The sequence below is a fragment of the Oryza glaberrima genome, chromosome 3, assembly GCF_000147395.1.
Source record: "Oryza glaberrima chromosome 3, OglaRS2, whole genome shotgun sequence".
NCBI lineage: Eukaryota > Viridiplantae > Streptophyta > Magnoliopsida > Poales > Poaceae > Oryza > Oryza glaberrima.
This window is the reverse complement of record NC_068328.1, coordinates 17340840-17358142: the sequence shown is the minus strand read 5'-3', so window position 1 is coordinate 17358142 and position 17303 is coordinate 17340840. Positions and strand designations below refer to the sequence as shown.

The 17303-nt window shown below is 39.2% G+C and overlaps 1 protein-coding gene across 2 annotated transcripts; it reads right to left on the bottom strand.

The window, feature by feature from the left end:
- Window positions 1–3760: 3760 nt before the first annotated feature.
- LOC127765581 (xanthine dehydrogenase) lies at window positions 3761–16653 on the bottom strand. 2 transcript variants are annotated; one of them, XM_052290511.1, is made up of 14 exons: window positions 16343–16653; window positions 15124–15223; window positions 14538–14646; window positions 12392–13894; window positions 11309–11551; window positions 10884–11198; window positions 9390–9629; window positions 8769–9053; window positions 8472–8693; window positions 7762–7923; window positions 7483–7617; window positions 5337–5573; window positions 5065–5238; window positions 3761–4333 (listed from the first exon to the last, which is right to left on the bottom strand). In XM_052290511.1, the coding sequence occupies exons 1-14, from the start codon at window positions 16482–16484 to the stop codon at window positions 4091–4093; spliced, it is 4110 nt and encodes a 1369-aa protein (XP_052146471.1). In that variant the 5' UTR covers window positions 16485–16653; the 3' UTR covers window positions 3761–4090. The 2 variants fall into 2 exon arrangements, with proteins under 2 accessions (XP_052146471.1, XP_052146472.1); XM_052290512.1 differs by lacking the exon at window positions 16343–16653 and having other exon boundaries at window positions 14538–14683.
- Between the last annotated feature and the right edge of the window lie 650 nt (window positions 16654–17303).

The following is a 17303-nucleotide window of genomic DNA, read 5'->3' as shown; positions in this document are numbered from 1 at the left end:
TCAATAAGCAATCAAGATTGAACACCATCGAAAGGAAGAGCAGCAATGAATCTTAATTTTTGAGGATTTTACTTTAAAAAAATATGCTCCAATAGATTTCCTACTCGGATGCTAAACTTGTGGAGTTTCTATCCCGTAATATTCGCTCTCAATACTGAGGCTGAGTGAGGGCTCCTCTCCCATTCCCAATCCTATGCTCCCGCGTCTTCTCAGCCTGCGAGGAGCGAAAAATCATCTTTTTCGCGTGGCTACGTCAAGGCGTCTCCAACCACCGCCGCTTACTCGATCTGGTCAGATCGAGCGCCCTCTGTCCAGGTCTCCACTGCTAGCATGGAGCCTCATCTCGTCGGCCCTCTCTTCCATGTCCACTAGGCCTGCGCCGATCTGGACCCGCCTTTTTCCCTAACGTCACGCTAGCCTCCTCCGCCTCATCTCTTGATTTTCACCGCCGCCTGGGCTGCTACTACCTTCGTCTGCAGGCCTTCACCCCGCCGTCGAGGGGACGGCGCCTCCTCACCGTCGGCCGGAGAACACGCCTTCTTTCTCGTCGCTACTAGTCGAGACCCACCGCATACAGTCGTCACCATCAAATTGACTCCGCCGCCAGCAACCATGTCCCCTTCGCTGCCTCACTCCTAGTGGCAAGCACTCCAGGCTAGACACCTCAAGCGAACAGGCCTCCTGCCGTCCTGCCTCGTTGGTTCCTATGCTATGAGACCTTTTCTTTCTCTTCCACTGAGCGAGGTGTAGATAGTCTGCTTTTTCTCTCTACTAAAGGGGTCACACATTGGAGTGTGGATTTTGGGGGAAGTGTGAATGATGAGGAAGAGAGGGTCTAGCAGCCTAGTAGGGTGAGAACTGAGAAGGGGTTGACCTGTTTGTGTGGTTATGCTAGCTTGGAACCTCCTATGCGTTGGACATATATCAAAGTATTGGTACTGTATCATTTTTTTCTTGCTCAGAGAGAATTAAGTCACCCATGGTCTCACTCTCATGGACCTCTACACGTCAACAACATCGTCGGCACGCAGCAGGACAAATAAGTTGATTTCTTTTGGTAGCTTTACATCGGACTCACTTTTTGGTTTTAGGGATTTAATTTTACCTAATCTCTTGGAGGAATAAAAAATTTTACACATTAAATTTCATTTAGGATTCCCAAGATTTGTTTTTTTTTGGATGGAATTTAGAAAAACTTTTGGTGATGCATATGTGCAAGAATGAAAGAATACACATCGAACCAACTTTTACCTTGCCATGATGGATGGACGATTGAGTAGAGGCAAAATGGATAGAGCTTTGGCAGGAAATAAACGGAGAACAGCAAATGTGAAGAAACTGATGAGACTGGAAAAGCGAAAGGGAAGGAAAAAAATGAAAAGCAAAGCAACAATTTTGTAGTGCTGTGGAGTAAGGGGAAAAAAATTAATTCAGACCCTACAAATTTACACCCACCAATAAGCAACAAGCACCTAAGCGTCCAATGGCAGACCGGTCCACTAATCAGCCAAACAGCTGTGTCTACTCAACTGTAGCGTCGAATAAAATCGATAACATACACTGTAGCATATATCATCCCTAGACCAACACCAATGGAGTAGAACACAGCTCGGGCCACAATACAGAGATGAAGGATGTATAGGCAATGTCCACCATATAGGAACGATATGACCGAGGAGACCAGTAGTAATCTAGCCAATAGCATCTTGCATACTCTTGCAGTAGTGGAGTGGGCACACAGTGCTCCCACTACAGACGTGGTCTTCGAAGCACCCATTGAAATCCACCCATAAACAAAAAAAATGCTGTCACACAAGGACAAGGGAACGGCATGGACATATTCTACCACTGTGTGCATCAAACACTGGCTGGCTGTACACGGCAACAGCGAGAGAGAGCCATACACCACGCCCACCCAAAAACAAAGCAACAACTTAGTATTAGCTGCTTGTGTTTTTTGTCGCCTGCTTGCGTGCTCTTTCGTCAGCCATCCGCCTGCCAAGGTGGGCCTTGCTGAGTCTGTCTGCCATTGGTCCATTGCAGTGCCCGTATCGATGATTGCCAGAGCCACACGATGATGATCGAACGGTGTATGAACCAAGCAACCACATGACTCGAAACCCAGCCAAAATCCAGCGCCGGATGACGTGTCGGCACCCAGCGAGGGCCACGCCAGGGCAAAAGCCATTTCGAGCCGCTAATCCCAGCTGGTTTGAAGTATTTAAATTGCGAGATAAGCAAATAGATGGGATGACCTTATATTCTTAAACAAATTTGAATCTCCATAAAACTTCAAATAATTCATGACAAAGATCATTCACCACTTGCCATAATTGTAACCCCGATATTGCAAGAACACATATGAACGTTTTCATTCAATCGTAAAAGGCATGCCTCGAAAACAGAATTGTTGGTGTCAAACAAATGAACGTTGGGAATAGCTATATTTATGGCGTAGTATTTTTTTTTTTAAAAAAAGCACTCATTATTTTTACACTTACAGTTACATTATAATTACACTGTAGTTATCTTATAAGTTTCGATATATAGATTGTATTTTTTTAGAATTAAGATTAAAGTAATTTATTATCTACTTGGAAGAGGGGGAGATAGAAGCATATTTTTAGCGATCATCTATAGGGAAAAAGAATAAGAGAATCATATTTTATTTTTATATAGGAGAGAGAGCAATCATATAGAAAAAATTGATTGAAATTAAGTGAAAAATGTGGCTCCATATTTTTAGCAAACCCGATTTTCCAATCTTCCATTTGTCATCAATATAATTCGTTATTAAATTATAATAATTTATGGCTGACATGTCATTTTTTCTGGCTTATCTTTCGGAGGTCATATACTCCCTTTGTCTCAAAATATAGAATTCTAAAGATGTGTTTGAGAGGAGAGGAAATAAGAAAATTAAGAAGATATACAAAATAAGGTGAACCATTATGGTATGATTAATTGATTATTGATTATTTTAGATTTGAAAAATAAATTAATATAATTTTTAAAGCAACTTTTTTTTTGCAAAATACGTACTGTTTAGTAATTCGGGAAGCGTACGTGTGGAGAATGAGGGATTTCTTCTCTCAATCAACTGCAAACGAATGCAACTTAATACTATATTAGACACATGTTCAAATCCGTAGTAATATGTTCCTATATATTGGGATATATGGTTGACAAAATAAGTTATTTTGGTCATCACTATCTACGGTTGACGAGACGAGATATGCCATTTTGGACAATTTTCGGATTGATGACAAAATATGCCCTACCAATTTGGCAACTTAAATAGTAGTGTGATTGATTTGGATTAGACCTAAAGCATTTGTAATGCCCATACAAAATTTGGCAACACTTCAGAACTTCCTTCACTATAGCAATTATATTGATAGCATACCAAACATATATGATATAAACTCTACCCTATTAGAAGTGGTAGTACCAAAATTTACATAAATTTTAACACTACGAATGAATTGTTAGGGTAGTAAATCAAACAAGCCTTTTGTTTTCCAATCTAAGAGCACCAGATTCACCTTAATGGGTAAAACATCCCATACACTAACTGATATAGCATTATCTTTATAGCACCATGGTTAGATATCACCAAGTCCATAATGCCTTTAGATGGCACTTCACGCAAGAAATTTCTTACATGCATGAATTAAGAAGAGAATTAGAATTAGGAAATAAGTAGAGAATTGAAACAAGATATAGTTATAATTGATTGAAACGATAGAGTAACCGAATAGGTTGAGAAGTTGTTATATTTCAATATAAATTTTGAACCCTGAAAATTACTATATAGTTTTAAACACAGGGAGTAGACAGCATCTGAGAACACGCCATTGGGCTGAGCCCTGCACTTCTATTCCAGTACACAGCTAGACAGCAAGTCGATGTGAACATTGCTTTTATTTCTAGTGTTTTCTTCCTGGGGGGTAAAAAAGAAGAGGAAAAGGTAACTTTTTATCCCCTAAACTGTCGCCTATATTTATGTTTACACAGTAGCTTGGGACTGTACAAATATACGTACGACAAGCATAAACCTTTAATGACCCTTGTACTTTGGCAGTAGCCACTATACACTAAGCTTGGGACGGTAATATACGCTAGCAAATTTCTTTGTGATGGAATCCACGCATGCCATTCTTATTCTTTCCGGTGTTGCTGGGCTGTCGAGTGGGAACCAGTCGAAGTGACCCTCCTCAGCTCTTGCGGCAGATATCGCATCCTTTATGGCAAACAAGACGGCTGAACCGAGGAAAAACGGTGGCTCTCCTACAGCCTTGGATGAGTGAATGACCTTTGGATTCGAAACGCCCTGTAACAAAAAGAAAAAACAACTGTGAATCGAGATGTAGGATAGATAAATGTCATTGAAACAATTCAGGAGCGTTTCTGGTAAATTAATTTTTAGATGACCCTCCAGTTACTTTTTTTATTCAAGCAAATGAGGAAATTCCACATTGAGGTTTTCATGCATAATAAGTATTTAGATGTACTTGCTTCAAAATAATATTGGCTATTTACTTCAAAATTATGTAACAAGTAAACACTGCGGAGAACATCTATACTCTTTTAACTTTCACAAATTTTTATTTTTGCTTATTTAACAAACACTATTAGTTCCTTTCTGGTGCTATTTACATGTTACACTGATATCGTTCTCCAGCATATTTCAGTGCAAAACTACATCTGAATTCTGAGCAGGCAGGAGCCAAATGCAATGACCAAGCAGTGGAGTGGTATAACTTAACAAGTTAATAGAATTAAAAGAAATGTTTGAATTGGGGATGGACAATATAGTTTAGTCTCAAATTGGATTTCTCGGTAGTTCACTGGTAAAGTTATACCACCTGCAGCAGAACTTTTTCTGAAACTTGTACCGCTGATGTTTTAGAATTACTAATACAAGATTGCATACCTTATTTTAACTACCTTTGTAACCTTGCAGAGAAACTCAGTTATAATGTAAAAAATGTCATAAACACATTTTACTAATCTGAATTAAATTCAAGAAAGTCCTGTTTTCCAAGTAAAAATGAAGTTTACCTTCAAAAGTGAGACCTTGAAGTTTAGAGGTATATCATTTACAGAGGGTATTTTGTAAGAGCCAGGCCCACAAGTGAAAAGATGTCCAGGTCGAATCCACTTGTGGTTATCATCCCCCCATTTTAGTTCTTCCAGGGCCGCCCAACCTAATCCTTGGATAAAACCTCCTTCAATCTGAAACAAGCCATTGAAGTTAAAGAAGACAGGAAGAAGTAAATAAATGGGAGAAATAGGTCCATCTTATTCTGGGCAGCCAAACATTTCCATCATACCTGGCCAATATCAATAGCCGGATTAATTGAACAGCCAAGATCCATAACAATATCTACTGTCCTTGTGTGGAAATCCCCAGTTAGGGTATCAATTTCAACTTCTGCAAATGCTGCTCCGTATGTGAAATAGTAGAATGGAGTTCCCTTGCCAGACACCCAGTCAAACCCAACATCAGGAGTGATATAAAATCCATGAGCAGAGAGATCTATCCTTTCCAGGTAGCATGCTAGAACCAACTGTCAAAATAAGTCACACAAAAATTTAGTTAACAGCTAATTTCTTTATCTTTAATTGTATGCAATACAGTGGGAAATATATATTGTCATTTAGATATGAAGAACAGGAAATGTTATCAGGCCACCTAGAGCAATTAAGTCAGCAAATGCAATAGAAAATATACTATTTATGTGGGCCAGAGGAAAGATGGGAGACCAATATGTGAGCATTTGTAAGTTGTCAAGAATTTGGGAGACCAGAGGAAAAATGATATCAATGCCATTTTCCCAGATGGAGTAATTGAGTACTGGAATATAGATGTATTCTACACTGATTTCTTTTGATTGCCTATCTAGTGAACATGAGGAAATAGTTGGTGACACCTTACCTTTTAGTTCCTTTTCTTTTGTCCAGTTTGCACAGCATTTCCTTTCTCATGTTTTATTTAAATTGATATTTGAAAATAAATGACTATGTTCTAACTTAACAACCAACAACAACAATGTAGGCTAGAGATGAAACCCAACTCAAACCACATGAAACCAAAAGGAAATAATTACTGAAAATGAGTAGGAATATAGTTGAAGGAATGCAATTTTTAGCTCATGTTTTAGAACATGGACAAATTACTCCTATCCAAAGCCAAATCTTTGCATACATTCCATGCTTTCAAATCTCTTTTAACTGCTTCCTCCCATGTCAGTTTTGGTTGGACCATGCCACTCCTTGTACCTTCGACAAGAGTTAGGATGCCACGCAGTTGTGCTTCAACAGGCCTCCATCGGATAGTACCCAAATCACCTCAAGCCATGTCAAAGTTAAACAAGCTTCTCCTTAATCAGTGTCACCCTATCCTATCCATATATCATCATTTTGGATCCAATCGTTCCTTGTATGTCCTCAGATCCACCACAGCATGCTCATCTCTGCTACACCCAACTTATGGATGTGTTAACCAAAATGTTATATAAGTTTCATAATTTATTTATTATATTAGTAGTGTAATATTTTTTTGACAAGGTTTAAGTTTACAGCTTGCTGGTGTTGATGATATTGGCATTTTCAATGCCGTACGACCCATCTGTAAAGGAGTGAACATGCTCACACATTTAAAAGAAGGGGGTGTGCTTACTCATTTCAAAGAAGTGAACGTGCTGACATATTTCAGAAAGGGCATTGTATATAACCCTTTTCCCTTCAGAGGTGGCAATCATGTAGCAAGTTGTTTATTTTAAAAAGGAAAAAGTTGAAGTACACAAGGAACCGCACAGTTTTCTCCAGGACTGACCATACCTTTAAATATGGCTGATTTTCGGGTTGTGGGTTTCATGTATGGATGATCTGAAGTGAATTGATGTAGTAGAATATAGTTTGCATATAAATCAGATTATGTAACAGCCCTTTGCTGGACCTGCTGATACTAAGAACCTGATAATCACAAGTGGTATACTCCAGAAGCTAATCATTTGCCAGTTGTTGGGTATCTCTAATTTGGCAGCTACAAAGAACTTCATGTAAAAGTTTTACAATCAAGGGGTGTTTGGATTTACGGATGGATTGAGTGGGATTGGAATTGAGGTATAAATGGATGGTTAGGATGGACAGTGGAGGAGAATGAGGGAAGATAGAGGATAAAGATTTGGCCAAATCACATCCCATCATATCACAACTCCTTATGCCTAAATTGAAACAAGCCCTCAATTATACTAACTCGACGATTCATGAACCCAATTGTTAGTTCTAGTATCTTTACTGGTACCTCCATCTTTGCTCTTAATACAAGTCTATAACTCAACCACTGCTAACGGAAATCAATTGTATAATAAGGTGACCAGTTACTAAAGACTGTAGGATATTGATCCTTCATAACAGAATCAATAATATTATCCAATTACAGAATTACTCAAGATAGGATATTGATGACTTTACCTCAGCAAAGGACTTGTGGTTTCCTCTTGAAGCAACAGGTTCCATCCGAGCCATAATTTGCTGACAAGCATCCAAAACTGCAGCACCATATAAATCTGAACTAGCAGAGGCTGCTGTTGGTGTTGCATTTGGTACCTAAGTATTGAGATGAGCACATGTGTGATTACTGATTAACCCATCATTGGAAATAAAGTAGTAACATATAAGAATAACATCTTCATTGAATACATTGATAGACCATGCAAATCAAATGTAGCAAGTCCATATGCCAAAACTCACCTTATCAGTGCTTGTTTCTGAGATAAATACAGAGCTAAGAGGGATATTGAATGATGAAGCCGCAACTTGGGCTACCTTTGTGTGTAAACCCTGCCCCATTTCAACCCCACCATGTGTTACAAGGACAGTTCCATCAGTGTAAACTTGCACTAAAGCACCAGCCTGCAATTGTTCATCCATCAGAACCTCCGTTAGATTGAATAATGAATAACAATGCAACTGTAGCAAAACATAATAGCACCAGTCTTTTTGTTTGTGGCACATTTGTGTTTAGTTTCCCAGGGTATGTGCGTGGGGTGTGTTTGGGGTTTGGAAAGGGGCTTTTAACCCCTAACACCCTTCCCTTTGTATATATTCTTCTTAATGGAATGACATGCAGCTATCTGTGCGTTCGAGAGAAAAATAATAATAATGCAACTGCAGCAGAACATAACAACACAGTAATGCAAGACATGGCCAGCCTTTTCTTTTGGCGGGGAACCATGGCCGACTTACTACCTGTTTGATACTAATTTTTAGTGGAACTTCTATTGTTTCAATAAGGATTCAGAATATTTTCATGGTATATGGGTGCATATTCTGGCAGAAATAGCAGGAAACAAAACATATTCATGAAATTCATGCATTGTGAAGTTCACACCTAACAAAGCAAACTCCTGTGAGTCTTAAACTATCAGAACTTTCTGGATAGAGTTTGGGACCCTATTCACCTGATTCATGAATTTTGTAGTGAAGGATATCCCAAACTTGGTGGGAACCATAGCAATTCCACGCTTTCTCCAACGGTTATTATTGTTAAAATCAATTACAGCTTTGCGAGCTTCCATAAAATTACAAGAAACCTTTAGTTCATCCCATACTGAATGTATTGTACAATTTTGAAGCAACTGGCCATAATGAAGCACAGATCCCTCACTTTGAAAATTAAGTTCCTGAAAACAATCAATGAATTAACCCCACAATAGTATAAGCAGAACAGGACCACCGCAAAAACTGGTTATACTTACTTTTATCTCCTCAGGACTTCGCTTGAGTTCTGTAGCCATGTGCTGAATCCAATTCTCTGCAATCAGCATAGCTTGTGGACCACCGAAACCTCTGAAAGCAGTATTGCTTGGGAAATTTGTGAAACATACTTGCCCATTGACTCTGACATTTGGTATATCATAGACATTGTCTGAATGAAACATAGCACGCTCCAGGACTGGAAGGGACAAATCATGTGAATGACCACCATTGTTATAAACATCAAGGTCTAAGGCCAATATCTTCCCATCATTGGTAAATCCCACCTGAAAGTTTAATAGCAAGTCAGGTAAATTTCAAAGTATTTGGCCAGAGAAAGTTTAGTGTTCGCTATAGACAGGCCAAGCCTCCACAGTTTATATCCACGTTACATGACAGTAGTGCAAAATATTGACCAGTTAGCACATAGCATTCAAATTTATCTTTAACAATGCATGGCTGTTGCAAGTACAGGCCTTTCAACTGTCCAGAACAAATCAACTTATTTGCTCTGAGCTAATCAAACTCCAGTCATCACTCATCAGAGACAATTGTCAAAATAGACTGGAAAACAGATGTCAAAGCAGCGAGATTGAAAAAGCATACTCTTTGAAACCACTTACCTTGTACTTCCCTAGGAAACTGTGCCTCTGTCCAGTTGTCATCATGTCAATATCCCTGTCCAAAACAAGCTTTACAGGCTGCCTTAAACAATAAGCAGCTACAGATGCTGCTGCAGCAAATATTGCTGATCTGGTTTCTTTTCCACCAAATCCACCACCAATACGCTTAGTCTTGCAAACAACTCTTGATTGTGGAAGACCAAGAACATTAGCAACATACTTTTGGTGCTTCTGGGGAGCCTTAAGACAAATAACATTTGGTCAAACAACACCGTTGCACATTCAGTGCCAGAAAACAAACATGGACAAAAGTAACTGGTAGCAAGACACCCCACAAAATAAAAAATGGTAAACAGAAATGCTTTGCTTCAATTTGGTTAGTGCTAAATAGTTATTCTAGTACCTAAATTCATCATATTAAATAACGTGGCTCTCATGTTTTGTATTTATATTCCATGTTCACGTTAATACATATTGCAACTCAAAGTACTTCCTTAAGACTGTAATTTAGAAGAAAACTAAGAACAAATTTTCAAAAATACCCTATCTTAGAGATTTTGCAAAATTTACTATCACCACCATAAAGACGGGACAAAACTTCCACATAACCTTAGTGTGGTCAACTCTGAACATCACCATGTGGCAGTTTCAAAATTCGATGACAGCTACACAGCAGCATGGAAGGAGGTGGGTCTAATTATGGTAGAACATCAAGTTGGCCCTTCAAGGTCTGATACTCCATATGGCTTATACCTCTCTTTTATTAAAGAAAGTGATGGAAGTTATAGAGACATTAAGCTTGCAACTATTGGGACTGTGCAGACCATCCGTTGATTAGGGACAATGAATATAAAAATTAAATAAGTTAAATCTAGCATGAAAATGGTCCCACCACCTGTGGCAGTTGTACCATGTGTCTGCCACAGCTGATCAGCATACTGCAGTCCTTTAGGATGTTAATACAATATCTTGAGGTAGGGGATTGGTTTTGACATTCTTTTCTCCTAGATTATATTAAAAAATCACTATTCTGGGCAAGCTTCTGATAAATTCGTTACTATGTACCTTCTACAAAAAAAAAGAGACAAGCTTCTGATATATTGCATACAAAAAATGCATGTCCAGCTTTGTTTTTTCCACCAAACTTTGTGGATCTTCCTAATACATTGAAGAACCCTCTTTCATACTCCGAATACATAGTCTCACATCTAACATACCACTTAAGCAAACCAATCATACTATATCAACTCTAGTATAATGTAATACTGTTCGCAAAATAATCCCCTGCCATTTGACATGAAAGCTTTATTGTAAGCCCTTCTTCTATATAACCATTTTCCTATCTAAAGTAGTTTATCCAATAATTGCTTCCGTATAATTTCTAATCAATCTTGAAGTAAATATTAGTTGCATAGTATGTCTACCATATCAATATTCCATGGCTCCATGCAAATGCAACAAGTAGTAGACTTAAAAATCTAAAGAATAGCATACCTGGGTAGATGAAATCATATGAATTTCATTTCCAGAATCAACTGGCCATACAAGAGTGCTCTGAGGCTCCATGTAGAAGTGCTCTTGACCTCCAACTTGTACTTTTCCTTCTATAATTCTATCGCATGCACCCGACAGAAAACATTGTTCAACATTACCTTTTACTAGGCATCTCTTGCTATTTGGATGAAAGCTACCAGCTTTCACAGCTTCCTCTATGGATAAAATTGCTGGAAGTTCAGAATACTCAATATTGACTTTATTTGCAGCAGCTTTTGCATTATCACGGGTATCTGCCACAACAAGTCCAACAATCTGCCAAAGGGATGAAAAGGAAGTGATAAACAGACTAACAAAATCAACTTCACTGATCCCTAGTGTCAAAATTGAAGCCTGTGTATCTAGATACCAGAACAAGCAGATACCTGGCCAACACATGTAACAACATCAGATGCAAAAACCTCCTCGTCATGGATAACAGGCCCAGTATGGTTAGCGCCAGGCACGTCTTTTGAAAGGAAGAGACCCGCAAACCCAGGGGAAGATTTGGCAAGTGAAGCATCAATAGATAATATGCGTGCGTGAGCTTTCGTACTCAGCACCAGAGCAGCATGCAAGGTATTGGGGGGTGTCGGTGTGTCATCAGTATATTCCGCTTCACCAGTAACCTAGCATATCAGAAGTTATTGCAAGGATATAGCCCACATGACATGGGAATTATCGCTTCATTAAAGAAGGAATGTAATTGCTTCATGAAAAATAAAATATTAAGAGAACTTAGACCAGCCGTGGTATACAATCAAAAGCTGGTTTTGGCCTTCTCGGTTTTCAGTTTTCAAAACATTGGCCCAGCATCACACAAAAAAGAAAAATAAAATACTTGTAGATGGCAAGCTGTTATGAAACTGGAAGCATCAACAAGTTGGATCTGCTAAGTACAAAAAACTAATCAATGAGAAATTTAAATTTGCCTAAAGCCAAAAGATCTCAGTAGAGTAAGATATGTCCACAAAGAGACTGATGAGCCACATGAATCCGATATTAAATGCATATCAAACTTTCAAGAGAATTATTATATAAAATAAGTTATATTTCTTGATTGATAGTTCACCAAATGATTAGTAGATAGACAAAATTCTCAATCAGTGTGTTTGTCCATAACATTCGCAACAGCACAGGAAATATCAACCTTTGTGTTGCTAGATAATATTAAAAAAGCAACATGCAGTTTGTGACCATCGAACAAGGGCGAAGAGCAAAATATGAAGGCGCACCAAAATATAAAACAGAGCTTTTTGGTACTTCACAATTAGATTAATTTGATCTTGAAGTTTAACTAGTATGCCCTAAATCTGTATTGGTGAACTGTGACATGTTGTCTTGCAACAAAGAATATATATTATCCTGGTACTTTTCTTAAAAGGAGAGTTTGGCTGGGCTCCAGCTCCCAAAATCTCATCTGGAACAGCCAGAATAACAAAACGAAACAATTATTAGAGAAACAATACCTGAAGCATAGCTGATGTGTGAACCACAGGTTGGCCAACTGCAGTTCCTTGTCTAACCAATTCATAACATTGAGTTCCAACACCGACAGGTCTAGTGAAAGACTGTATGGCTGAAAGATTGGTTGCATGTAATCCATCCTTCCAAAATCCTTTTATATTCATTTCATGAGTAACATGAAGGAAAAATTTGAAAAAGAAACTCAAAGTAAGTGAACTGCGAAATTCAACCATTCCACCAGGTGCATTTTCAGCCAGAACTACGTCTTCTTTCAACAGATCAAAAGTCTTATCCAACAATCCATAGTCCCATTTTTTTCCAGTGAGAAAGGTTTCAGTTTTTGAAGCACGGTGTGAAACTGCAGCTACCCCTCCATAGATAATTGAAACATCCGAAATTATCCAATCACCTTCAACTTTTCTTATATAGACACGCATTCCAGCATTCACCAACGCAATGTCATCCTCCCTTCTATGTGCCTGCTTGAATTCTTTGACAAATTCAAATGGCCTTGTCCATGGCAGTATAACAGAAAGCAATATCTCATCAGGTTTTAAGTCAACTTTACGATAACCCAGAAAAAAATCTTTTGCAGGAATGGTCCTAATATTATTGTTCACATCAATTATCTCAAACGTTGCACCTGTAGCCATCCAAAGTGGATTTAGATCTGATATTGGACTAGCAGTACAAATGTTACCTCCAACAGAAGCAACATTCCTGATTTGTGTCCCAGCAAACCATTTTAATTGCCGCAGTATTGCCTCACAGGATGAAATTTCATGTGAATCACGCTCTAAAATAACCTTTCTGAGGAAATTTTGGAGCTGTGCAAGTCTTACAGAAGAACCAATATGTATACCATCCTCTTTCACTTTAAGGGTATGAAGCTCTGGAACATGAGTAACTGAGATCAAGACCTTATACTGGGCATTCTTGAACTTTGTTTCAACTCCTACTTCAGAGTTACCAATGATTAGTTTTGCATTTGGGTAGCATGCTTTCAAATGCAATACTTGCTTTAGTTTAAGAGGTCTATACCACCGAATCCCATTAAACCCATTCAATTTAAGTGACGTAACTTTTCTCAACTGAAGTTCTGGGGGGAAAATGAGTTCTTTCTCACTGTACGCATTTCCATCAATCTCATTGTATGAACAAGGTGAGTAGCTTTTCGTAGGTGTCAATAATGAAGATTCACTACCATTGATGTCTTTCTGATCTCTGCAGGAACATGGTTTTCCTGTTGAAGGGCAGATAGGTCGGCCATCTGCATTTTTCAGAGATGAATTGTTGTACAAAAGATCATCTCTTTTTGAGAAAACACGGAAGGCGTCTATTATTGGTCTGTAGCCAGTACAGCGACATAAATTTCCTGCAAGGCTATCTTCAATCTGCTCTTCAGTAGGAGGCTGTTCGCTTGATCTCAGCAATGCATACATCGACATCACAAAACCAGGGGTGCAAAATCCACATTGTGAACCGTGGGCCATGGCTAAACGTTCCTGTAAGGAAAGCAGACCATCTGAACATCATGATCAAGAGCAAATCCTATTGGTAGGAAAGGATGAAAGTGAAAATACAGGAGTGAGAAACTGATGACATCTTGTTCGTCAACATTTAAGTTGTTCTTAATCACCACATAGTACTGCTGTAAAAAATATACAACCACAACGGGTATGAGATGCATTTCACATATATGTGTTTTTCAAAACAATGAGACAGCATGTTGCGTTTGAATGGGTTGGGTTTTGATTGGCCTACATGACAACTTGTGAAACCCATTTACTATTCATATCATGTCAATTTTGGTTGCTTTAGCTGTGCTAAGCAAGCTATGTTCTTTTTGCCTGTCATATTGTGTTGCGCTGTTTTCTACACATATTTAATCCTTTTTTAACACTGTTGTTGTGTTACTGTCCATCTCAATGAGTCCACATCAGAACAGATCTAAAAACCCACCGGATCTAATGGAGTAGGTACTTGATCCAGGCTCAGCTTTACTGCTTAGGAATCTTTACCTTTCTCAAGGTCTTTAGCCAACAAGTAACTACCTCATCACATAAATAGTTCCACACAGCTTCAATATTTTCAAAAACGCCATTAATAAAAAAGAAAAAAATAATGATTTCTAGTTTAGAGCATCACCTGGATTGGGTGCAAACCTCGCTGACGATTCCCAATTCCCTCTACTGTGATTATGTGCATTCCTTCCACAGAATAAAGCGGAGCCAAGCATGCATTGATTGCAAAATGCCTGATGAAGTTTTTTTAACCAAAGTAAAGCTCAAATCCTAAAATCAGACCATTACATATCAGGTACGTGATACAAGTATACAACCACAAATGTGATGTTCAATATTAAGGATCTTACGTTCAAATCTAAGAATAGCATACTAGCACAAAACACTAGTTAAACATGGAAGGTTAAGAAATGTAAGAAAGCTGCAGCATGCAAATGTATCTCGCTTTACAGCTACTGCAAGATAGTTTCAAACAAGGTATAAGAAAACACCTGTTCAATGTGGAAGGTCAAGAAATGCAAGCAAGCTGCAGCTTGCAAATGTATCTCGAATTATTGCTAGTTCAAGGTTGTTTAAAACAAGGTATAAGAAAAACTGAATAAAGGGTGAGGGTGGTGCAATATTCATTCTAATACTGCATGATACAGTGATTTCATTGTAGTTGGATAAAATCTGCATAACATGGTTTGTTGAAGGGATGTAGTTCTCACTGTGTCTTCTTTGTAGTTTGATCATAGCATGAGACCATCACAGTGCAGGCTCCACAGCCACCTTCACCACATCCAAGCTTTGTTCCAGGAAGACCAATGTCTATAATATAGTTGTAGAGAAAAGTTAGAAATGAAAATCCAAAGAGCCAAATATGAATGATGCAAATATAACATGGTTATAAACTTATAATATATATATTATGACGCTGGCAAATACAGCCCTTTGTTCTGAACAGATTGGAACAGTAAAAGAAACTGGAATACAATATTAAATGTAGCTTGACCTTGGATCATAGGTATAAAAGAGTTGAGGATAAGAGAAGATCTCAGAAAGGCTGCTAAGTTCAAAACTCAGAGAAAAGCAAGAGCGAACTATCATGAGCATTTTAACCATCATAAGCATTCAACCATTATTGCCGAAGTGCAGGGTGAAGATGACTGATTGCTCTATGTTTAGATTTATGCTATCCAATCCTCTCACTGAGCTTAGAAGATCATGGGGAGACCTCCAATGGCATTTAATTGGATTGCTTAGAAATATTCTGTGCCATAAATGCAAAAGTACAGAACAAGGAACCTACAGAGAAGGAGTCCCACTTCAAAGACTACTAGTCTACCACTGCAAGTTAATATATGTGATGGAAATCATCAAGAAACACTCTACCACATACTTGTATGAAGATTTGCATGATCTGCTTGGGACTCGCTATGCGCTAATTATAGTGTCTTTAGTTCGTGTTAGATCTTTCTTTAGGGAATTTTCAGCTTATTTTCCTTTGGCCTTTAGCCCCTTATAGATGTAACATGTTGGTTTTTTAAATCTTTCGAATAGACAAATATCCAAATACCAGCAGGGGTGTACAAGAAGAAACTGTCAATGGTGTCTCCACCCATGAATTTAATTATTGTCGAACCTTGGGTTCAGAGTGCTGCGTTAAGCTAGTGCATCAAATATTCTTATTCTGATTCTGTCCGCGCAAAAAAAGAGAATATTCTTATTCTGATGTAGTAGAAAACGCTGTTATAGATGAACACTACTCTGGAAAAGCAACACCGCCTCAACGTGCATCGACCAATCAATCCCCCAAACATCCATCGCCGAAGCTCCAAAAGGAAACTATATATATATATACTAAAAATGCAGGGAAGTCCATCGGATTTGCGTGCCAATCCCGGCGCATGCAGAATGAGAAGGGATTGAGGAGATAGAGAGAGGGACCTCTGAGGTATTGGAGCAGGGTGAGGTGAGCGAGGCCGTCGGGGAGCACGCGGCGGACGCCGTTGACGTAGACGACCGCCTCGCCCGACCACTCCTCGGCCGCCGCCGTCTCCTCCTCCTCCGCCCTGGTGAGCGACCCCATGGCCCCCGCGGCGGCGTCCGGGCGATCGATCAACTCGAGTGGATGGGATGGATGGATGAGGACGTCTCTCTCTCCGAGATTGGGATCGGGGAGAGAGAGAGAGAGAGTGAAGCAGAAGTAGTAGTAGTGCGCTGCGGCCGCGGGACTCTGGGAGTATTTGGAAGCGGGGTGGGGTGGGTGACGTGCGGTGCGGAAGGATGAAGCGATTTTTTTTTCTTTCCTTCTTATTTTCGCAGGATGAGGCAGAGAGAGAGGTGAGAGGTCCCATGTGCGAGGCGCGTGGGGTTGGTGCGAGTTTGGGAGGGAAGGGACGACACGAGACACACACGACACGGATGACGGATCAGGAGGAATCCTTTTTGGCGATCTTTCTCGGTTGGTAGCTTCTAGATCAGCGGATAAAAGATCATTTTAAAACAAATTTGGTTCTACGGCAGCACCAATAGTCTCCCGTTTTCAATTATAGAAAGAAAAAAAAGAAAAGAGTAAAATACACCGGCGGTACTTAAATTTGTTAGAAGGTTTCACTTAGGTCCACGAACTTGTAAAGCGCACATCGAAGTCCCTAAACTTGGTTTATTATATCATCCCGGTCCAAAGCCGCGTTTGACCGTGGTCTTGCCTACGTGACACGCCACGTGAACGATGACATGGATTTTTTATTTTTTTTCTCCCTTCTTCCTTCTGTTTTCACCACTGCGACAATCCCTCCCCTCGTGCCATCTCTCACCACCGAGAAAAAAGAAGGAAGAAACAGAAAAAAGAAGGAAGAAGGGAGAAAAAAATAAAAAAAATTTCATGTCATTGTCCACATGGCGT